This window comes from Phyllostomus hastatus, unplaced genomic scaffold (assembly GCF_019186645.2).
Source record: "Phyllostomus hastatus isolate PE091 unplaced genomic scaffold, TTU_PhHast_1.1 phas_contig_198, whole genome shotgun sequence".
Lineage (NCBI taxonomy): Eukaryota > Metazoa > Chordata > Mammalia > Chiroptera > Phyllostomidae > Phyllostomus > Phyllostomus hastatus.
Genome location: NW_025333715.1, coordinates 109,780 through 131,766, shown reverse-complemented (window position 1 = coordinate 131,766; position 21,987 = coordinate 109,780). Strand labels below are relative to the sequence as shown.

The following is a 21,987-nucleotide window of genomic DNA, read 5'->3' as shown; positions in this document are numbered from 1 at the left end:
ACGCCGGCACACACCCGCCGGCCTGCAGCCTGGCCCTCTGGGTCCTTGCCGCCCCCTCCCCAGTCCACGGGAAGCGCTTGCCCCGGCGTCTTTTCGGGCATGAAAACCGGAGGTGAGGCCTCCTCCGGGCACAGTTTTGTGCGCACCTTTGAGGCCGACACACGAGCTATTTCTGGAGCCTGTTGGTTCTGTCCTCAGCTCGTTAGCGGGCTCCCGGGGTGCTGTGCTGCAGCCCGGCCCGCACACTTCCTCCAGCTGCAGGGGCAGTGTCGGGCCCGCGCCCCGCAGGCCCCGCTGTTCAGACGGCCGTGCGCGCCCGCTGTGTGCGTGCGTGCGTGCGTGCGTGCGTGCGTGCGTGCGGCCGGTGGCGGTGCCTCCCGGCGGCCCAGCCCTGCTTCCCAGTGTCCTGCTTCGTTTCCTGGCTCAAGTGTCTGAAGTGACTTCTTTAAGGGCACATTTTCTGGTTTCCTTGGGGGTGGGCGTCAGCCTTACCAGCTTGTGGTGCGCCGAGTTCTCGATTCCTCCCCCCGGGGAAGGATCCCGGTCTGGCCCAGCCCCGTGCCCACCCGCCCGCCCGCCCGCGGGGGACAGTCGCCTCGGGTCCCGGACTGAGTGCCGGACCTGCACGTGCGGCCTCTAAATCCACGGCTCAGGTGAGTGTGCGCCCCGCGACTCCCCAGGAAACGCTTCTCTCCACTCCGGCCTCCCTGTCCGTGGTTTCGGGGCAGCCGGGCTGCCGAGTCTGACCTGCCACTTCCTGGGTCTGCGATCCGATCCGATTCGGAGCAGCTGGTCTCCGGCAGCTCCAGCTGCCCCAGGCGGAGCGAGGGCAGTGGCAGTGCCGCCACGTGGCTGTGGCGGGAGGAGAGGAGAGGGTTCTGGGAATCGCCTGGGACGCAGGTGGTGACGGTGGCCTCGGCTCCAAAGAGAAGTCCCCTCTTTACGAAAATGGGGGGACGTCTGACAGGCCTCCCCGTGAGCACCTGGCCTGGGAGCTGGCCTGCACGGGCCGTGTCTGGTGGTGAGTTGGAACCTCGGCAGAGCTGTGTGGGGGCCTGGCTGGGCGCCCGGGGCCGTGTGGCGGGCGGCACTTGCTCTCTCCCCGGCCCCCCGCCGGAGCCGCCAGCTGTCTGGGAGCCGAGGCCTGCGGACAGGAAGGGCTGTGGCGGACGTGCTCAGGGCCGGGCCTTGGGGCGGCGCCTCCCGGGTGCGGGCTGGTTCTCACAACTCCGAAGCAGGTGCCGTTCGTGTGCCATGGTGTCGGGCGGGGAAACTGAGCCACAGGTGAAGCCAGGACAGTCAGTGTGCAGGGTGGGCCTGGCCTGTGCTGGGCGCTGGACACCTCAGGGGTGTTATCACTCGGCGCGGCCGGGACGGGCGGCTGCAGAGGCGGAGCAGAGACGGCCTCCAGGGTTGGCACAGCCCCGTGTCCGGGGAGCTCAGGGTCCTCGAGGCTGAGGGAAGGGTGCAGTGGGTGGGTTTCCGAGTGAGAGGGTCCCTGTGGCGGCAGGGGGACACCCTGCTGCACCCCACCCCGTGTGCTGGCCTGACAGGACCCAACCTGACCTGGTAGTCGAACAAAGCTTCCAAGTCACATTAATGATCAAAACTACTTTTGAAAGCATCAAACAGCCTGAATGAAGACAAATTTTCTCTTTTATAATGGATTTGAGAAGAACGGTGCCCAAGACCACCTGCCACCCGGTGCCTTTCCCCTTGGGCCGCCTTCAGGCCCCGGCCCCCTAGGTGCCCCCTGCCCTTCTTCCCCACGGCCCCCCTCCCCCTCCTCTCAGCACCTCCCACCCTGAAGGAAGGTTGTTTCGCTTCCTGACCAGCCTGGGGCGGTGAGCTGTCTTCGGGAAGTGCCCCATCCATCCACTCTTGATGGATGCAGCATCCTCCGTGGGCACCTGCCACACCCCTGGTCTGTCCGGCTGCCGTGGGGCTGCACGGCGGTGCTTCATGCAGAGGAGGGAAGTGAAAGGCAAAGGGAACAGGGGACCTTGGGAAGACCCTGGGCTCTTAGCAGGGTATCCGCAGAGGCCTCCACAGAGCGGCCAGCCTGTCCCTGGAGGGGGTGTCCAGGGTCCCCTGGAGCCTCCTGAGGACGGAGAGGCAGGCGGGGCAGGGTCGGGGTTCCGGTGTGTGAGGCCCCGCCCCAAGCCTGGGAGCTTGCCCTGGGAGTGAGGGACCTCCGGTGGCCTCAGCAGCACGGGGTGGACTGGCCTTGCCCCTGGGGAGGACAGCGCAGCAAGGCTGCCCACAGTCCTGGTGGCTGAAACGGCCCCTGCTTGGCTGTGCAGAGAAACTGGACGAGATCCTGGCCGCCGCCGCGGAGCCCGCGCTGAGGCCGGACGCCATGGATGCCGATTCGAGGGCGGCCACCGTCAGGCAGCGGCCCAGCAGTCGGAGGGTCACGCCGGCCGAGATCAGTGTAAGCGGGGGCAGGGGCCAGACCCGCCTCAGGTGTCTGCATTTCTGGGCTGGGGTCCATCTCTGGGACCCCCCTCTCCAGGGGTGGTTGACGGGGGACCCCACGGCCTCTCCCAGGGACATGTGGGGCCACCTCAGCCCCCAGGACAGCCATGGCCGGCCACGTACTGGGCAGCCCTCAGTGCCTCTGGCAGGCTCTGCGCCGGCCCCGTTCACGCCGCATGCACTGTGCCTCTGTCCCCCAGCCTCCCCGGGCCACTCCCAGGGCCACCGTCTGCTCTGGCCAGCTGTGCACCAAGCCCGCCCAGCACCGTCCGTGCCCAGGCCCCTGCTGGCTGGCCCTGCCCGGGTCTCAGGTGCCGGGCAGCAGCACGCTGGCCCTAGTGCATGGGGGGTGTGGCCGTAGGCTCAGGAAGAGCGTGGGGGGGGCGCCTGGGGGCCCGGTGCCCAGGAACCTCCATGTGCCCTCCCCGACTCCCACAGTCCTTGTTTGAGCGCCAGGGCCTCCCAGGCCCCGAGAAGCTGCCGGGCTCCCTGCGGAAGGGGATTCCACGGACCAAGTCTGTAGGTACGGCTGGGCCGGGGTCTGCACGGGGCCGGGGTGGACGCGGGCTGAAGGACCCTCTCTCCCCACTTTCAGCTGGGGTTCCAGCCTCCCTCCGAGCCCGCCTCTCCCTGGCCCCAGCTCGGGGCCTCAGGTTGGCGCACCTGCCATGGGAGGGGGGGCGCATCCTTCACCAGCCCCAGAGTGGCGTGGCCGAAACAGGTCCCTGAGCCCCCCCACCGCACGGCTCCCCGTCCACGGCTCCCCGTCCAGCGGGTGCCCTCCACGCCCCGCCCGCAGACACCCGCATCCCAGCCCTGGGTCTTCCGTGTGGGTGCTGCGCGGGTGTCTGACAACTCATACTCCCGACCCTGAAACCACCCCCCCTTGAACTTGGCCCCCACCCCACCCCCCAGGCCCTTCACAGCCTGTTTTCTGCCATAGTCAGCTGTGCTCCCCCCCGCCCCCACCTCCTCCGCAGCCCCAGGAAGGGTGGCTCCGTGTGTCCCCGAGACGACTCCCCTGGGGCACCCCCCCCCCTCACTGTGGGCCTCTGCCTGCCCGTCCCTTTCTGATCTCCGTCGGCGTTTGATTTTTCCGTCCGTTGGGCTCTTCTCCCAGTTTCGGGGCCACTCCTGCTGGCTTCCCCCGTGGGTCTCAGCGGCACCTGTCGGCCCTCCCCCAGGCCCGCACCACGCCAGCGAGGGTTCCTCAAGGCTGTGTCCTCGGTCTCCCAGCCTCTGCACCCGCCCCCCCGGCAGCTCATCACACACCGGGCGCTGTCCTTGCGCCCCGCACGTGGCCAAGTGCTCTCTTGACCCTGGGCCTGCTCACCTAACTAGCCCCCCCACCCCGCCCGCTGCTCATTCCCCTAGGCCTCCGGTGCCCTGTCCTGCTCACCGGTCCACCGTGCACCCCAGACCTGGCCCCGAGTCCACCCACCTGTCCTCACCACACCCACCTTCTGTCGGCCAGGGAATGCCCACTCGGCACCCGGACACTGTTTCACGCTTGCTGCTTCAGAGAGTACTCAGGGCAACACTGTGGCGGCCACACTACTAGTTCTTTTGTGTTACAGACATGGAAACTGAGGCAGAGAGGCCCAGTGGCTTGCCCAAGGTCACACAGCTGTCTCACCTGTCTTCTCTTCACCTGTCTGGCCAACCAGCTGCCCAAACCCTAATCCCTCATTCACCCCAGGACCTCTGACGACCGATGCGCACTCTGGGCTGACCCTGGGCCAGGTGTGGGGGCTCAGGTGGGGGAGGTGACATGTGTGCAGGCAGCTCAGCCTGGCAGTGACCTGGTGAGTGTGAGGGAGACATGCAGTGGACATGGCTGGAGGGCCCCAGCCATACCTGGGTGTCCCGGAAGGCTGGAGGGCTGTCTGAGCTCAGACATGCAGGATGAGTGGGTGTTTCTGGGAGATCGTGTGGTGAGTTGCTGATAAGGGCCATCCCTCCCGTGTGGCATGGTCCTTTCTGTAGGGGGGAGGGTGGGGAGGAGGGTAGGTGAGACTGCAGCCACTTTGGAGCTCAGAGGCACTCCCCCCTCCCCGCCGGCCAGAGCCCTGAGTGTCCTCCACAGTTTCCTCCTTATTCTCTGCTTCCTCCGACAAATCAGGGGTAGACTGCTGTCTTAGACGCCTTGCGCCCAACTTCTCACCGTCCTTGCAGCCCCACCTGGCCAGGCCTCGGGGTCTTGCCCTCGGACTACAGCAGTGGTGTCCTCCTGACCTCCTGCCCTAGCCTCAGCCTCTGGTCAACTGGGGCCTTCTGCAGAGCAGACACCAGCCCTTGCCCTTGCCCCTGCAGCTGACCCGCTACGGGCTCTGCATTGCTTGGGGTTGTGGGGACCAGCCCCCTCTGGCTTCGTCCGGGGACATCTGTCTCCACGTCCCTCTCGCTCGGGCTTGCCCTTGGTCACACCCGGTTTCAAGGCCGATGGGGTTGCATCTAAGTGCCTGCCCACGGGGACTTGAGTCCTGGTGGGGATGCAGCTCTTCCCCACTCACCCTCCCAGGCCCTCCTGTGCTTGGGCCACACGAGAGCTGAGAGGGGCTTGTCCCTGACCCCTGGCCACGGCCGCCGTGGGAGCTCGCCCCTTGTCCTGGGTGTGTGGTCCTGGGCGCAGAATTCAACCCTTGAGACCTCAGGGTCCTAATCCATACGCATGGGGACCGCGAGGACCTCCCTACCTGCAGGGCCGCCCTGAGGCTCCCCAGTGGGCTGCAGTCACAGCTGAGGACCGAGCGCGAGGGCCACGGCTCATGCTCGTGGCATCAGTCCAGGGGCTCGGGGTCTCGGGGCCCCTCAGACACTGGGGAGTGCTCGCCGAGCCTGTATGGGCAGAGGTCCCCGCCCACCCCAGAAGGCGTCAGGACAGACGCCCCCTGCCACCCTGAGGCAAGTGACGTGCGTTCGCCCGAGGTTAGAGTGGGGCCCACCAGACCCCAGGAACGCCGGCTCCTCCCGCGCGGCTGCCTCATGCACTGGCTCGTGGGCGTCTCCGTGCTGCGTTCCCATGTCCAGCAGTGGGGGTGGCAGGCAGACCTAAAATTGACGCTGACGGCAGCCTCGGCTGCCCGCGGTGCTGCTTCTCGGTGCTAGGCCCCCTGCTGCGGGCTTCAGGTGGCTCCAGCCCTCACGGGGGCGGGCAGTGCCCGGAGACAGGGAGACAGGGAGACAGGTGCCGAGAGGGCGAGGAGCGTGAGACAGTGGAGGCCCGCCACACGGGAGCCCTTCCTGGCTCTGCTCGGACGGGAGCTGTTGTGCAGGGCGAGACGCACGCCAGGCACAGGCAGCCTGGCGAGAGCCCTGGGCTGGCTGACGGAGTGGGGTGGGCACAGGCGAGCAGCCTCGGGGTGCGTTCTTAGAAGCCTCCCTGAGCCCAGAAGGAGGCCCTCCCCAGAGACCTGTGTGTGTTTGCACGGAGGAGGCGTTCATCCACTCCGCTTGGGCTGGGCAGGTGTCCACGATGCGTCCACAAGGAGGTCCGGCCAGGTTCTGGGTGGGCAGCCGGGACGAGGGCCTGGGCGTGCCCACCCTGCTTGAGCTTGGGACTAACGCCGTCGGAGGCAGGCAGGGCAGGGCCCGTCGTAGCTGACCCTGTGGAGCCCAGGGGAGAGCTGAGGCTCCGAGGGGCACGGGCTGGTCCTGGGGCCCCGAGGGCAGCAGGGCCTGGAACTGGACCGTGTCGGGTGGTCAGCCTGAAGTTCACGGTCGCCTCCCGCCTGCTCTGCGGTGACTTGCGCCGGCCTCCCTGAGTGGGCGGCGCGAGGGCGGCAGCGGTGCCCAGCAGCCTCCCCGAGCCCAGGGAGCCCCCAGGGCTCTGGACTGGACGTGCACACAGTGCCCTCCCCTGGGCCTCAGCCCTCTGCCCACCAGAGGCCGGGCTCTGCTGGCCGGCGCCCTGCTGGCACCAGTCCTGCTCCGGGAGTGCCCCTCTCGCTTCTGACCACCTCCCGCCCGCCTGCCTCTGGCCGCCACCAGGCCTCCCCCTGAGACCTGCTTGTCCCACGGCTGGTGTTTGAGATGTGCTGTCTCCGGGGGGGGGGGGGCCTGCACGTGTGCCCCCCCAGACTGGGGGGCCGCCCTTCTTCCCCTGGGTGTCTGTCACCTTTGGGCCGTCTCCACGTCCAGGCTTTGGTAGGTCTTGGCCCCAAGCTGTGTGGTCAGAGTTTGGGTCCTTCCTCAGGACCTCTGTTGGTGGGGTCCCCCTGTACTCTGTCTCCGTGCTTCTCAAGAACACCCCCGAGCCAACAGTAGTCTTGGGGTGCAGATTCCGGGCCTTGCCCAGATCCCCTGCTCTGGGCTCCCCAAGTCCCCTCTGCTCTCCAGCCCCAGACCCCACACCCGCCCAATCCCATCCTCTGGTCAGGCCCGCACTTCCCACTAACCTTGCAGCTTTGGGCTGCTCTGTGGTGGAGCTGGGGCGGGCGGCCTCTGCGGAGGGTGGGCGCTGGGGTCCAGAGGGCCCTCCTGGAAGACGCTGGCTCCCGGCGCCTCGGCCAGTCTCACTGGGGCCCTCTGTCCGCAGGGGAGGATGAAAAGCTGGCGTCCCTGCTGGAAGGGCGCTTCCCGCGCAGTACGTCGATGCAGGACACGGTGCGCGAGGGCCGCGGCATCCCGCCGCCGCCACAGACCGCGCCTCCGCCCCCGCCCGCGCCCTATTACTTCGACTCGGGGCCGCCCCCTGCCTTCTCACCGCCGCCTCCGCCAGGCCGGGCCTACGACACGGTGCGCTCCAGCTTTAAACCCGGCCTGGAGGCGCGCCTGGGCGCAGGGGGCGCTGGCCTTTATGAGTCCGGCGCGCCCCTGGGGCCGCTGCCCTACCCCGAGCGGCAGAAGCGCGCGCGCTCCATGATCATCCTGCAGGACTCGGCGCCAGACGTGGGCGACACCTCCCGGCCCCCACCAGCGGCCACCCCACCTGAGCGCCCCAAGCGCCGGCCGAGGCCGCCAGGCCCGGATAGCCCCTACGCCAACCTGGGCGCCTTCAGCGCCAGCCTCTTCGCGCCGTCCAAGCCTCAGCGCCGCAAGAGCCCCCTGGTGAAGCAGCTGCAGGTGGAAGACGCCCAGGAGCGGGCGGCCCTGGCCGTGGGCAGTCCCGGCCCGGTGGTCGGCAGCTTTGCCCGAGAGCCCTCGCCAACGCACCGCGGGCCTCGGCCGAGCGGCCTGGACTACAGCCCTGGGGACAGCCCCGGGCTTGCGTTCGGGGGCCCGGCCCCGCCCAAGGACCGGCGGCTGGAAGAGCGGCGCCGCTCCACCGTGTTCCTGTCCGTGGGAGCCATCGAGGGCAGCCCCCCCAGCACGGACATGCCCTCCCTGCAGCCCTCCCGCTCCATCGATGAGCGCATTCTGGGGGCCGGAGCCCCCACCGGCCGCGACCTGCTGCTGCCCTCCCCCGTCTCTGCTCTGAAGCCATTGGTCAGCGGCCCGAGCCTGGGGCCTTCCGGCTCCACCTTCATCCACCCACTCACCGGCAAACCCCTGGACCCCAGCTCGCCCCTGGCCCTGGCCCTGGCCGCCCGGGAGCGGGCCCTGGCCTCCCAGACGCCCTCCCGGTCCCCCACGCCTGTGCACAGCCCGGACGCCGACCGCGCGGGGCCCCTGTTCGTGGACGTTCAAGCCCGCGACGCCGAGCGCGGAGCCCTGGCCTCCCCGGCCTTCTCCCCGAGGAGCCCAGCCTGGGCCCCTGTGCCGGCGCGCAGGGAGCCGGAGAAAGCCCCCCGGGAGGAGCGGAAGTCTCCCGAGGACAAGAAGTCCATGATCCTCAGCGTCCTGGACGCGTCCCAGCAGCGGCCGGCGGGCCTCATTGTTGTCCACGCCACCAGCAACGGACAGGAGCCCGGCAGGCTGGGGCCCGGAGAGGAGCGCCCAGGCACCCCTGAGCTGGCTCCGGCGCCCGCACAGTCCGCAGTGGTGGCGGAGCCCCTGCCCAGCCCCCGGGCCCAGCCCCCTGGCAGCACCCCGAAAGACCCGGGGCAGGGCCAGGGGAGCTCCGAGGAGGAGCCGGAGCTGATCTTCGCTGTGAACCTGCCGCCCGCCCAGCTGTCCTCCAGCGACGAGGAGACCAGAGAGGAGCTGGCTCGCATCGGGCTGGTGCCACCCCCCGAAGAGTTTGCCAACGGGCTCCTGGCCACCCCACTGCCCGGCCCAGGCCCCTCACCCACCTCGGTGCCAGGCCCGGCCTCAGGGAAGCCCAGCAGCGAGCTGCCCCCGGCCCCCGAGTCTGCCGCCGACTCCGGGGTGGAGGAGGCGGACACGCGCAGCTCCAGCGACCCCCACCTGGAGACCACGAGCACCATCTCCACCGTGTCCAGCATGTCCACCCTGAGCTCCGAGAGCGGGGAGCTCACCGACACCCACACCTCCTTCGCCGACGGACACACTTTTCTACTCGAGAAGCCACCAGTGCCTCCCAAGCCCAAGCTCAAGTCCCCGCTGGGGAAGGGGCCGGTGACCTTCAGGGACCCTCTGCTGAAGCAGTCCTCGGACAGCGAGCTCATGGCCCAGCAGCACCACGCCGCCTCCGCCGGGCTGGCCTCCGCCGCCGGGCCCGCTCGCCCTCGCTACCTCTTCCAGAGAAGGTCCAAGCTGTGGGGGGACCCCATGGAGAGCCGGGGGCTCCCCGGGCCCGAAGACGACAAACCAACTGTGATCAGTGAGCTCAGCTCCCGCCTGCAGCAGCTCAACAAAGACACCCGCTCCCTGGGGGAGGAGCCGGTCGGCGGCCTGGGCGGCCTGGGCGGCCTGCTGGACCCCTCCAAGAAGTCGCCCATCGCGGCAGCTCGGTGAGCAGGGCAGCGGGGAGGGTCCTGTCCCACGCCCACGGGCCTCCCCGTCTTCCTCTTGTCCGTCAGGGCTCCCTCCGCCCCACCCCCTCCCGCCCTCCCCGTCTGCGCCTCTGTCCTTCACCCGGCCTTGCTCTGTCTGTCCGTCCGTCCCAGACAGACGGCAGGCGCTCTCGGGGGTCTGCAGCGTCAGGCTGCGGCTCTCTCCACCTGCTGGTGCTGCGCGTGGGAGCCGGGCACCCATTCCGGGCCCGGGGTGGGTGTGAGCCCCTCCACAGCCCTGCTGGAGGCCCCCCACCTGGGGGCTCCTGCTGCTCTCCCTCCGGGCCGGAGCCGCCTCTCCCGTTGCGGCCATCTGCGGTCTGCTCTGGAGTCCCTGCCCGGCTGTTTGGCTGCCCTGGGGCCCCATCCCCCGGTGTGTGCCTGGCTGCCCCCTGGCTGGTGCCACCTTCCCGTAGTTGCCTCTTGCCGAGTCCTTTTCCTTGGGGGGGCCCCAGGAACGTTTCTGTCTCAGCACCACCCGAGTCCTCTGGACGCAGACTCCTGCGTGCGACCTCGAAGGCGCGCAGGGAAGCCATCCTTAGGCGGAAGTCGCGCCATCTCTCTGTGCCCTTCCTCTGCCCTCGTGCCTTCCCCACGCGCCCCTCGCCCTCTGTTCTCTGTAGGTGCTGCCCTCCCACCTCCTGCCCAAGGCGGGGACCTGAAGGGGCCACGTTGCCCTGGAAACGGGGGCAGGGGCTGCTCCTGCCCCCAAGGCCCAGCCCCCCACGCCCCAGGGGAGGGGTTCTGCGCCCCTTAGGCCCCCCTCCCCCTTCGGGCTCCTTCCTGCCCACTTGGAAGGCAGAGTTCTAAAGCAGCGAGGGGTCGGGTCTTGCTTGCAAGGGCTTGTCTGATCTGCCTTCTTCCAGTTCAGGGTTCGAAAGATAAGTGGGGGCGTGGACCCATTGGTGGTCCAGGAGTGGGGGGCCCTTGCCCCTCCCTCTACCCACGCCCAGTAGCATGTGAAAGGCTCTTCCCAGCCGCGCAGTGTGAGCCCGCCCGCTGCGTGGGCGTGGCCGGCGTGGTGGGCGTGGCCGGCGCCTGGGTGGGAGGAGCGCCGGATCCTCTGCCTCTGCAGCCCAGGTTCCGCGGCGGTGGGCTTCGCTGACCAGCTTCCGCCAGCCGCATCTTGTCTGCTGCTTCCCTCTCTGTCCCCGGCGGAGATTAAAGCCACCGGAAGTGGGCAGCACAGTGCCTGGCACCGTGCAGACCCTCCCCAGACACGCGCTGGCCAGAAGCCAGGGCCGCTGCTGTCCCAAGGGGCTGGCGGTTAGGGCGGCGGCTCGGCCCAGACCCACGCGTGGGCGGGCACGTGGCTCCGATTTCCCGGTTCTTGAGCCCAGATCTCGTCCTTCGCTGTGGGACCGCGGGGACGGCCCCGGGGCAGCACGGGGTCAGTTAGCTGGCCCCTCCCGGCACACCCCCCGCCCCCAAACTCGCCGTCTGTCGGCGTCCGGGGCTTTTGTCCCCCGGCTCTGGGCTGTGTTGCTTCTTCCTTACGCCCGGGCTTGGGAGGGCCCGGTGCTCCCATCCTGCCAGCCCCACGCCCACTGGAGAGTGAGCTCCTCCACTCAGTGGTTCCTGAGGAACTCCAGCTTCTGACCGGCTTCGCGTGGCTCCCTGCCGAGCCGGGCTCTGGGGTCAGGGACACACGGCTGTCATCGGCCGGGCCTGAGTCCTGCGCTGCCTTCCTTCTGCGCTTCCCTGGGCTCCGCTCCCACTTCCTCCCTCTGCCTCGTGCTCCCTGCGCACCCTCCGAGCCAGAGACCCGCCGCCCTCCGAGCAGGGTGCCGGGGCCACCCTGCGTCACTCTCTCCGCAGCCGGGTCCCGTCAGGGCTGCTCTTGTCCTGCAGCCGGTGGTGGCTGGAGTTTGGTGGTTGTTTCTCATTCAGCGACAAAACCTCTGCCTTCTAGAGAGACATCCAGAGTGCGGGAAGTTCTCAAGTTCAGGGGCGGTTGCTGTCTTCACAGGACTGTTCCTGGCAGAGGCCCTAGGGCCGGGGCCTTAGCCCCCTGGGGCGTCTCAGTCCCCAGTGCCCCACGGGTCCCAGGTCCCCCTTCCTTTTCACCTGCCCTCCTCCCCACGGACAGTGCGGTCCGAGGTCTGATGTTCTGCAGCCACGAGATGCTCAGGGGCCTGAGGTCTTTCGGGGCGCACTGAGCTGCCCTGTGTGTCGTGGACTGGAAGCTTGGTACCTTGGGGGCACGGTCAGCTCTGCCGCTCGGGGCGTTCCCTGCTTTCTGGGTGAAGCTGGAGGACGCAGCGCCCGGTGCCGCCTCTGGAAGGGTCAGGGCCCGTGGCCTTGGGCACCGTCGACCCTGGGACATCGATCCACCTGCTCTGTGCCTCCAGCTCGTGGTCTGGCCAGGGGCACCGGGCGCCCGTCTGCCCTGAGCCCCACGCTGTGTCGAGGCCCCCATCTGCTCTGACTCCGTTTGTCTTCCAGGCTGTGGCCTCATCTGACCCCACAGATGGTGGGGCCTCCGTGGCCACTCCGAGCCCACGGCAGCACTCCGCTCTGCCGTGGCTCAGCGCCACCACTGTGTGACTCCCACTGGGGTTTGTAGGGAGAAGCTCGTTGGGACAGAGCTTTGGGAACAAGAGTGAAAGGGTTCTTCCCAGCAGCCCCCCTCGTGCCTGTGTGCTGTGTGCGGGGGTCCCCGCCGTCGGCTTCGTCAGTGGCCCCTTGTCGATGTCTCGCAGACGTCCCCGCGGTGCTGGGCCCTGTCCCGCCCGCCCGTCTGACCAGGGTTTGGAGAAAGCCCGGTCTGACCACGGCTGCCAGAGGGCCCGTTCTGGACTGATGTCGCTGCGTGCTGGCCGTGGGGGCGCGGGGGCCAGGCCGTCCTCTCGGGTCACGCGAGGTCAGGGGCGCGTGCAGGTGTGTCCCTGGGGCGGCAGGAGGGGCTGCAGAGGAGGGATGCGGGGACGCTGGCGGCAAGTCGAGGCGGCAGCCTTCAGCAGGCGCGGGTGCTGCGACCAGAGCACCTGGAGCTTGCGGGCGTGTGTCCAGTCCGTGCTCCTACTCAGGGTGGTCGCGCAAAACAGGGCCCCCAGCTGGCAGAGGCCTCGAGCCTCCAGCCGTCCGGCTTCTGCTCCTCTGAAGCCTGGTCAGCCCCGAGTCCGGACTTCTTCTTGCCTGTTGGTGCCGACGGGCCGATGAGCAGGCAAACCTGGGAGTTCCGTGCCCTGTTGCTCTTGTTGGACGACACTTTCCCAGGGCATCTGTGTTCCTGACCGAGCGGCAGGCATGGGGGGCTCAGCAGAACGGTGAGGCAGTAAGGGAAGGTCCTGGGTGGACCTTCAAAGCCCTGGGCCGCTGGGAGCGGGTGGCGCGTCAGCTGCAAGCTGGACGGCGGCCCCCAGGCCCTGGTGCAAGAAGGACGGGGGTGGGAGGTGTGCCAGGAGGCCCAGCAAAGCGCAGGAGAGACTGACTGGGCTGCCTCGTGGCATTCTGAGCACATCGGCCGCAGCAAACGGGGGTCAGGGAGGCCCCACTGAGGGGGCCGCTGGGGAGGAAGGTGGAGGAAACCGCGGGCAGGTCAGCAGGGGTTCCTGCTGGCCACCTGGCAACGGCAGAACAGTGGGACGAGGCCGCACGTGGCTGCAGCCTAACTAGGGGACGGTGACACAGCGGGGGGGTGGGGGGGTGGACAGCACTGGGCGTGCAGGCATGGCTGGCAACCTGCCGTGGGGACAATGCCATGTCCCCAGAAGGGAGGGAGGGAGGAGCAGACACTCGGGTCTTGGTGCCTGAGGCCCGTCCCTGGGCCCCTCGTGGCTCTTGCCTCCTCCAGCCTCGGGAGTGTGGCTGGCCCTCTCCCTGCCCTCCGGCCATGGCCCCTCTGCCCCTCACTGCCAGCACCTCCTGCCACCAGCACTGGTCTCGGCCTGGCGCCCACCTCCCTGCACCCAGTGCCTCCCCAGGGGAGAGTCTCCTTAGGTCCTCTGGGGCCTGCCCACCCTCACCCCAGGCCCCCCGCTCGTCCCTGTCGGGCAGGAGGGCCCCGGTGCTGTCCAGACAGGCCTCCAGGAGCCCCCACTGCCCCAGACTCAAGCCAAGCCCACCCGCTGTGAGGCCCCGCGCCCACCCTGTTCTCTCCACCTCTGTGGGTCGGCTGCGGCCCTACGGACTTGCCGGGATGCTTCTGTCGCACCTCAGACTCCGGTGCCCCTAAAACGGTGCCCCTGAACTTGATTTTCAGGGTGGAGCCAGGCAGGGAACCGCCTTCTGCGCGTCCTGGGCCAGGCTGCTTGGGGGGGTGGGGGACTCTGAGCATCATCACAGCACTGCCCCCTCCTTTGTCACCACGACCGCCAGGCACCTCCGGGCGCCCACCACACCCTTGCCGTGCCCCTTGGTCGTCCCTGCCGCTGCCACTGCCTGGCTCCGTGGAGACCGGGTGCGGCGAGGCAGGGGCTGCTTCTGGTTGGTGTCTGTTCCCTGGGCCATCCCAGATGTCCCTGGGGCTCCTCGGCATGAGGGTGGGGCGCAGGGCCTGGTCCCTTGAAGAGGCTCCGCTCAGGGTCTGAGCAGCTGGGAGGAGGCCGCAGAAACGGTGGCTGGGGGGGGCGGAGCCAGTGGAGGGCGAGGGAAGCAGGTCCCATGGGGAGGACTGAGCCAGGTGTCCAGGTGCCCTGCACAGGTAGGAGGCAAAAGGACAAAACCTGCCTGTAGGGGAGGAAGGACCCCGAGGGCCCCTGTGCAGTGAGGGGTGGGTGCCAGTCAGCACAGGGGCGGGAGGGGACCTGGAGCCCGGCCAGGGGCGGGGAGAAGCAGGCCGGACGGACGGGAGCTGGAGAGAGGCCGGCAGAGCGTGCAGGAGCGCACTGGACATCACCGCGGGCCCGGTGCCTGCCAGGCGCCTGTCTCACGCGTGGGTGTCCCGAGTGCAGCCCGTGGGTGGGTGTCTGCACCTCACAGGCCGGACAGCAGGTTGCTCAGACAAACCAGGAGCCACCCGCTCTGCCCCAGTCTGGCCCCGCCCCGCCCCTGGCGGCTGCAGATGTGCCTCCTCCCGTCACGGCAGGGCCCACCGCACCCGAGTCCCTCCCTCACGGGGTGCCTGGCCAGGGGTCCCCGCCCCTGGCCGCCCTCACTGTGGCCGTGGCTGTGGCCGTGGCTGTGGCCGTGCTGCTAACACTCTCTCTCACTGCTCTCTCCCGCCCATCTGCATGTGGCTGCTCTGTCTAGCTGCGCGGCGGTCCTGAGCGCCGGCTGTGTAAGTGAGCATGCTCATCCCATGCCTCTGCCCACCCCTGCGCCCGGCCACCGGCTCTCCGCTCCGCTTCACAGGGCCCCATGCCACGGTGGCGCCTCCCGAGGCTCCCCTGGCCCCGCCCAGGGGGTGGGGGTGTGAGAGGGGCTGTGTCTGGAGGAGCCCCGGGCAGGCCTCGCGCCACGGCCACCCTGGCGAGGGGCTGGAGTGTCCCGCCAGCGGACGCTGAGGAGCGAGGCGCCATCCATGGGGATGTGTGTGTGTGTGTGTGTGTGCGCCTGTGCATGCCCGCACATGCGTGCTGCATCCCTGTCATGAGCAGGCCCCTGCCACTCCCGACACTGCTGCTGCACGTGTGTGGCACTCGTGGGTGCTGTCGCTGCCGCCCCGTGCCGCCCTGTGCGGGGGGCCGGGCGCCATGTGTGTCCCTGCCGCGGACCTGCCCTGCATGCGCTGCTGTCGCCCAGCCTGCCGGCCGCCCCGGGCTTGTCGCCGCTCGGGCTCCCCCGAGCCAGCCCAGGTTCCTCTGGGTCTCCTGAGCAGAGCTGTGTGAGGGGCCTGTGAGGGTTCTGCCCGAGTCTGGCCCCGCAGGGCCTGGGGGGACGGGCAGCGCCCAGAGCCGGTGCCTGGCCGTCCGGGAGGGGCTGTCAGCCTCCACCTTCAGAGGCTGGTTCCTCTGGCGGGCGGGCTGGAGTGGAGGGGGCTGCTGGTTTTATTCCCCGTTGTTCCACGCAGTCTCGGGGTTGCCCTGCCCAGCGCAGCAGCAGAGCACTTGCCCACACAGGGGCCGTGAACTAGTGGGAGTAGCCACGGGACCCCACCCTCTTTCTTCCTCTGGCCCCAAGGCTGCTCACCAGCCCCAGCGCCCCCTGAGCATCCTCCTGGCCACTGGCCCCGCCCCCGCCCCGCCCCCGCCCCGCCTGACGCCCCTCACCTGGCCTTGACCCCCTCTCCCTCCGCAGGCTCTTCAGCAGCCTCAGTGAGCTGAGCACCATCTCAGCGCAGCGCAGCCCTGGGGGCCCGGGCGGCGGGGCCTCCTACCAGGTGCGGCCCGGCGGCCGGTACCCCGTGGCGCGGCGCGCCCCGAGCCCAGTGAAGCCCGCGTCGCTGGAGCGGGTGGAGGGGCTGGGGGCGGGCGCGGGGGGCGCGGGGCGGCCCTTCGGCCTCACGCCTCCCACCATCCTCAAGTCGTCCAGCCTCTCCATCCCGCACGAGCCGAAGGAGGTGCGTTTTGTGGTGCGCAGCGTGAGCGCGCGCAGCCGCTCACCCTCCCCGTCGCCGCTGCCCTCGCCAACACCCGGCCCCGGCCCCGGGGCCCCCGGCCCGCGCCGGCCCTTCCAGCAAAAGCCGCTGCAGCTGTGGAGCAAGTTCGACGTGGGCGACTGGCTGGAGAGCATCCACCTGGGCGAGCACCGCGACCGCTTCGAGGACCACGAGATTGAGGGCGCGCACCTGCCGGCCCTCACCAAGGACGACTTCGTGGAGCTGGGCGTCACGCGCGTGGGCCACCGCATGAACATCGAGCGCGCGCTCAGGCAGCTGGATGGCAGCTGACGCCCCGTCCTCACCCGCGCCCCGGCCGCGCCCTGCGGGCAGGGCTCCCCCACATCCGCCCCGCCCCCCGGGCCGCGGGCTCGGCCTGCCCCCCACTGCGGCGCCCGGGCCAGGAATGTTGCATGAATCGTCCCGTCTGCTGTTGCTCGGAGACCTGCCCTGTACATTGCTTAGCGCCCTCCCCGGCCAGCGGGCGAGCTCCCCCAGCACACCGTCAGGAAGGGTGCAGGCCCGGAGCCTGGGGTGGGGGGGTCAGGGTGGGGCTCCCCAGCCTGACTGTCTCCCATGCAGCTCCCGGACACGACTCCCCAGAGTGGGGACCTGGTCCAGCATGCGAGGTCAGGACACACCTTGGTGACTGGGGGGAGGGGGGAGACATTGGGGTTCTCCGTTGGGGGCCAAGGAGCCCCCTTGTTTTGCATATTTTAATCCACTCTATATTTGGAACGAGAAAAGGAACAAATATCTCTGTCCTTAATAGCTCCCCGTCCCTTCCCCCAGCCCCCGCTGGTTCCCTTGTGGCTGCCCGGTCTTCCATCCCGGCCCCTCACTGCCACGGCCACCCCACGTGGGGCAGGGGCGCTCCAGCTGGTCTGGGGTGGGCCAGGGTCTCGGCAGCCGCCCTGGGGCCCTGCCTCGGCCTTCTCCCCTTGCTGAGCTGGAGCGTGCCCCACGACCCTTCAGGTGCTGCGTGGAGGAGGGGCGGTGGGCAGCCAGGCCAGCTGGGCACTAGCAAGGTCTGGTGGTCCCGGAGGCCACGGCCCCTGGGGTAGGGGCAGGGCCCCGGCACCCTCGGCACCCTCGACGGGGGCCCTCCCGCCATCTCCCTCACGGGTCCCCTCCAGAGGGGGGTGTCGCCTCCTCCCCACACTGCTGGGCAACCACAGCAGAGAAGCCCCCGCCCCCAAGCCTCCCGCCCCCACCGTGTGTGCATGCACACACACGTGCACGTGTGCGAGACTCGGTGTGGCCCAGGGTGCCGGAGCCCGGTGTGAGGGCTGCGTGCGCGCCCAGCCTCCCTTCCAAAGAAAGCCAGGGGCCCTGCTGCCCCCGGACCTGCGTCTGTCCTGCCCGCCCTCCTGGAGCCTCACCGAGCCTGAGCAGGCTGCCCTGGGGAAGCCCCCCAGGGCCCCGGGAGGCAGTGCCCAGCCCCCGCCAGGCTTCCGGGGGGATCCTAGGGAGGCCCTGTGGAGTCAGGCCACTGTAAGACCCCAGAGGGCGCCCCAGCCCCCCGTACTGTGACTCCTCACACTCAGCAGTGGCCTGTGGGGTGGGGGGCCTGGGACGTTTTTAAACCTAGGGTTTGGCGTCTGGACTAAGCTCCATCCACGTCACTCACAAGTTTCTGTTATATTTCTAGCTTTTTTTAATAAAAATTAAAAAAAACAGAAAACACAAGTTTTCACAGCCCAGGGGCCCGGCACGCCGGTCTGTGCCCGCCCGCCCTGCCCCAGCCGCCGGCGCCGCCCCTGGGCAGAGTTGCACCCAGCGCCCACCACTGACGCCCCGGCCCGCTCCGCGGCAGTCGCTGTAACAGGCTGCCACACACACACTCGGCCTCACACTCACCTGTGGGTTTTTGGTTCCGTTCAATTTGGGTTTTTAACTTTACAGGGTCAGTACCGCTTCACCCCTCCTTTTGTATGGAGCTCCACCCGGGGGTTCCCCTGCTCCGGTCCTGAGGCCGCCTGACCCTGACGTTGTGATACACCCCACAGAGATCTATGTTTCTTATATTATTATTATTGATAATTATTATAATATTATGTAATAAATTTATAAGAAATGAGACTGTCCCTCCGTTGCCTGTGTGAGGAGATACTGGGAGGGCAAACCCCGCTTTCCCCGGGGACCCCGGGGGCAGCCCCGGCCTCGACGGGGTCGTCCGCCACGTGCACGGGCCACGCGGGCGTCTTCGCCTGCGTCTTCGCCCGCTTCCATGCCCATGTGGCCGGTTTCTCGCATCTTCCTGCGTCTGACTGGACCCCAGCCTGTGCTCCCCACACGGAAGCTTCCCTTCCTGCCCAGTGAGTGGTCACTCCCGAGCTAGAAGCCCGGCCACCCTCTGCGGCCCTGTCCCCTTTCCACCCAGGGTCCAGTGTCCAACCCTGCGGCTCCTGCCCGTCGTCCTGTGCCCACGGCTGCTGCCTGCGTTTGGGCCTCATGTCTCCCCGAGCGGCCGCCTGCACGGCCAGCTGCCCCTTGGCAGGTGCGGGGTGGCTCTCGGTGTTGGGCCACTGGCGGCAGGAGGGGGTACAGAGGTGAGTGGGAGGACGCGTCCTGTGGAGTGGGAGGCGGCGACTGCAGGGTCTGGGCTAGGGAGGGCCGGGGCCTGAAGGACGCACTGTCGCCTGGCCGGGTCGCAGGGGGGGCGGTGGGTGCAGAGCCTGGCCACATGGGGGCGGGGCGGTGTGAACGCCACACCCCCAGGTCCTGGCCCAGGGGGCGGGGCCTGTGGGAGGTGCCTCCAGGACCCAGGGGGAGTCGGGGGGTGGGCTGTGAGAGGAGCGGTGGGTTCGGGGTGTTTTCCCAGAGGCTGCACAGGCAGAGGTGCCTTGGGGAGCCAGGTGGGGAGGTGACAGGAAGACGAGGAGGAGACACTGCCTGAAGGGTGATGGGACCTCGACAGGCCGCCACCTGTCACGTTTTCTCGTTTCATTTTCAGGTTAGAAACTGTGGTCACCATGGGAAGGGACCAGGAGGGAAGCCAGGAGTGGGTCCTTGGGAGGGTCTGGTGTGGGGGGAGGCTCCGACGGGCCGGGTCCCTCTGCAACGGGCCTGCAGCGGGGCAGGAAGGAAGAGCCGGAGCGAGCAGCCAGCCCCGCAGTGATGGCACGGCCCCCAGGCTCCCCAGGGGCCAGGGGGAGAAGACGAGTGTCCCCGCAGGTCTGAAGCCACCCCCATGGCTCAGAGGGACCCCCGGGGTGTGCACCGGGGGACCACGTGCGAGAGGAGCTGAAGCCCCAGTGCCTTTGAACCGAGTCTTCCTCACGCCAAGTGGGGCCTCCCTTGCCCCTTCTGGTCTCCCCCTGACCTCAGAATGTTCCAGTTCTACCCTCTCAGGGGCCCTCAGCAACTGCCCAACACTCTCTCTGGAGCCTGGAAGCCCCTCCCTCAGCTCCAGCCACCCCCTCGGCCCTGTGGCCCACTCTGGTGGGCCTGGGTGCAAGGCCAGGTGGACAGAGAAGGTGTCTGCCCAGCAGAGGCCGGGCTGGAGACCAGGGACGGGGAGCGGGACTGGGAGAGGTGAGATGGGGGCAGGCGGGGACCAGAGGGGGTTAGAGGTCAGGGTGAGCAGGGGCAGGAGAAGGGCCGGGGGTGTGTCTGGCGGGAAGGGTGTGGGAGCAGAGGCCTGGGGGGCGGGGCCGGGGCTGGGAGCTCCACGTGAGCCTGAGCCCCCAGAGGCCACGGGGACCCCGTGCCGTAGCCCCAGCGTCCAGGCTGTCCCGCCCACTTGCGCGTGTGGGAACAGCACGGAGAAGGCCCAGAGAAGTCGCTCTTCACTGAGAGGTTCGCTGCTTGCATTAGGGCCCACGACAGACCAGGTGAAACCTGGGTGGGCCGCATGGCTGTCCCTCCACCCTGTCCTGGGGTCCGGGGCAGGTGGGACGCCTGGAGCCCCTCATGGGGCGGGAAGTTTCCTGGAGTCCAGGTGCCAGGCTGTCCGTCCCGTCGCCGCGTGGCCCTCAGCGTTTGTCTCACATTACGCGACACCCAGCATTCTGATCCACGGTTGGAATACGTGCAGAGCTGTGATTTGCAGAAAATTGTGCATGTTAACATTTGAAATAAACGGTCACCTCATGCTGGGAAAAGATTCTCAAGAGTCTAAATGCCATATCCATCCGACACCCACCAAAATCCTGTGAGAACACCCGCACTGCCTTTTCTGCAACGGTCCCCCCCACCCCCCGGTCACGTCACGAGTTCCCGTGGCCTTTTCTTGAACTCTATTCCCAAAGCCTCCGTCGGCTCACTGATCTGGTGCATCTGACACGTTGAAAACAGGCAAGGCCGGGTCACACTCACAGGTGAGCTGCAAGCTGGTCACACTCAGGATGGTGAGCACAGGATGTCCTGACCTTCCAACAGAGGAGGGGAGACCGCCTGGCATAAAGGGGGAGGGAGGGAGGAGGGGAAAGACGAGGAGACCACCTTAGGCCTCATGTGGGGAGCAGAGGCCTCCTGAAACCCTCTCAGGAGACACGCACCCGTGGGATGTGCAGGCCTGGGGAGGAGGAGACCCCATCGGCCAGGTAAGGGGCCCGAGCGCCCTGAGCTGAGGGAGGGAGACGGGCCCTCTTCGCAGGCAGGTGGGAGAGAGGGACCTCCTGGCGTGTGGGCAGCAGAGACAAAGAGAAAGTCTCGGGACCCAAATAGTTGAGGCCTGACTGCGTTCCCCCAGGGAACCGAAGTCCCGTGGGAAGAAGGGGAAACGATGCAGGTCCCGACCCGAGTGGTGTCGGTGGGTTACCCTGCCACGCGGGCCGGGGGGTGAGGCCTCGTCACCCGCTGGGAAACGAAGGTGGGGTGTCCTGGCCCTGTCGAGGGAGAGACTAGACCTCCCGACCCGCAGGGAGACCTCACAGCGAGGTGTGCGAGGTGGGGCCTCTGGACACCCCTCGGGGCCGCTCGACGTCCGGACCCTCGGCTAGGGGAGTGGGGGCGCCCAGCACCCCGGTCGGGAGCTCAGACCTTGGGACTCTCAAAGAGGGGAGATGAGACCCCTGGTCCCTCAGAAGAAGGGGTGGCCATCAGGGAGGAGTCCCCCCGACACCAGGTGGAGGACACCCCGGGTTGTGACCTTCGGGAAGGGTGTAGAAGGTGTCCCTCCACTCCAGTGGGGGCGACGAGCTTTCCTGACCCCCAGGCAGGGAGACGAGGCCTCGCCAACAGCCAGGAAGGGGAGAGGGAAGCTGCAGACAGCCAGGGAGGCGGCATGAGGGTCCCAGACGTGTCTGTGGGTCCGAGGAGGCCGTGGGGTGAGCAGGGGGGGCAGGTGGCAGCCCCCGACACGCAGGAGGAAACCCACGGCCTCGCCCACCGGGGGCCGGGGCACTTCCTGGCAGCAGGGGGCGGGCCGGGGGTGGGGGCCGGGTAACCTCCCTCAGGCCAGAACTGCAGGTGAGCTCTCAGAGCCCTCACGAGGGTGAGAGGGGACCCACGCGCGCTCTCTCGGCTCCCAGGGAGAGGTGCGCCCGAGGGACCCTCTGGGGGCGGGGAGAAGGCCTCTGGCGCTGGGGTGGAAAGAAAGAGGCCTTCTCACACTCGGGGCCAGGAGATGGTAGCCGGCTGGCACTCAGGGGAGACCCACGAGACCCACGGGGCATGCGGAGGCAGGAGTGTGACCCTGAGGGTGACCTGCGGTGAGGACGTGTGGCGCCCAGTTAGAGGGGGTGCTCCCAGGGTGGGCCGGGGGCCAGCGGACAGCCCGAAGCCCTCCGAGCGGGACGGGAGCTCCCCACGCCCGACGCCGGGGCGGCGAGGGGGCCTGCCACGCGCCGACGGGCGGCTGGACTGGACTCCCCGGGGCAGGCGACACTGTTCAGAGGCCAGGAGTGGGGGGGGGGCGCTGGTGGTTCTCAGAAGGGAGGGCACGTGGCGATGTTCAGGGGCCCCTGGTGACGGGGCCCCTGGTGACTGCAGGTCAAGAGAGAGAGGGGGCCGGAGCACAGGCCAGCAGAAAGCGGGGCCCCTGTGACACTCGGGGGGACCGAGGAAGGCGGCCTCCCTCGCAGCCCTCAACTGGGGAGAGTCCAAGTGGCTTTGAAGTAAGCAGGCGGCATGTTCCCGGGACGGGTGGAGCCACCCACGCGGCGCTCGGCCGCGGTGCTGAGCCGGCTCCCTCCACCTGCTGCAGGGGAGGAGCCAGGCTGCCGGCTTTGACCTGGGGCCGGGCCT

The 21,987-nt window shown here is 68.7% G+C and overlaps 1 protein-coding gene across 4 annotated transcripts in view; it reads left to right on the top strand.

Moving 5' to 3' along the window:
* Nucleotides 1-17,875, top strand: part of SHANK3 (SH3 and multiple ankyrin repeat domains 3) — a 45,435-nt gene extending 27,560 nt beyond the window's left edge. For 2 of the 4 annotated variants that reach the window (XM_045834841.1, XM_045834842.1), the window contains 4 exons: nt 2,304-2,434; nt 2,917-3,001; nt 7,016-9,272; nt 15,495-17,875. In XM_045834841.1, the coding sequence (XP_045690797.1) occupies nt 2,304-2,434; nt 2,917-3,001; nt 7,016-9,272; nt 15,495-16,086 (3,065 nt within the window). In that variant the 3' untranslated portion in view covers nt 16,087-17,875. Of the gene's footprint in view, nt 1-2,303; nt 2,435-2,916; nt 3,002-7,015; nt 9,273-14,507; nt 15,437-15,494 lie in introns of those variants that run through there. The other 2 variants (XM_045834844.1, XM_045834843.1) reach the window with 2 other exon arrangements.
* Nucleotides 17,876-21,987: the final 4,112 nt, after the last annotated feature.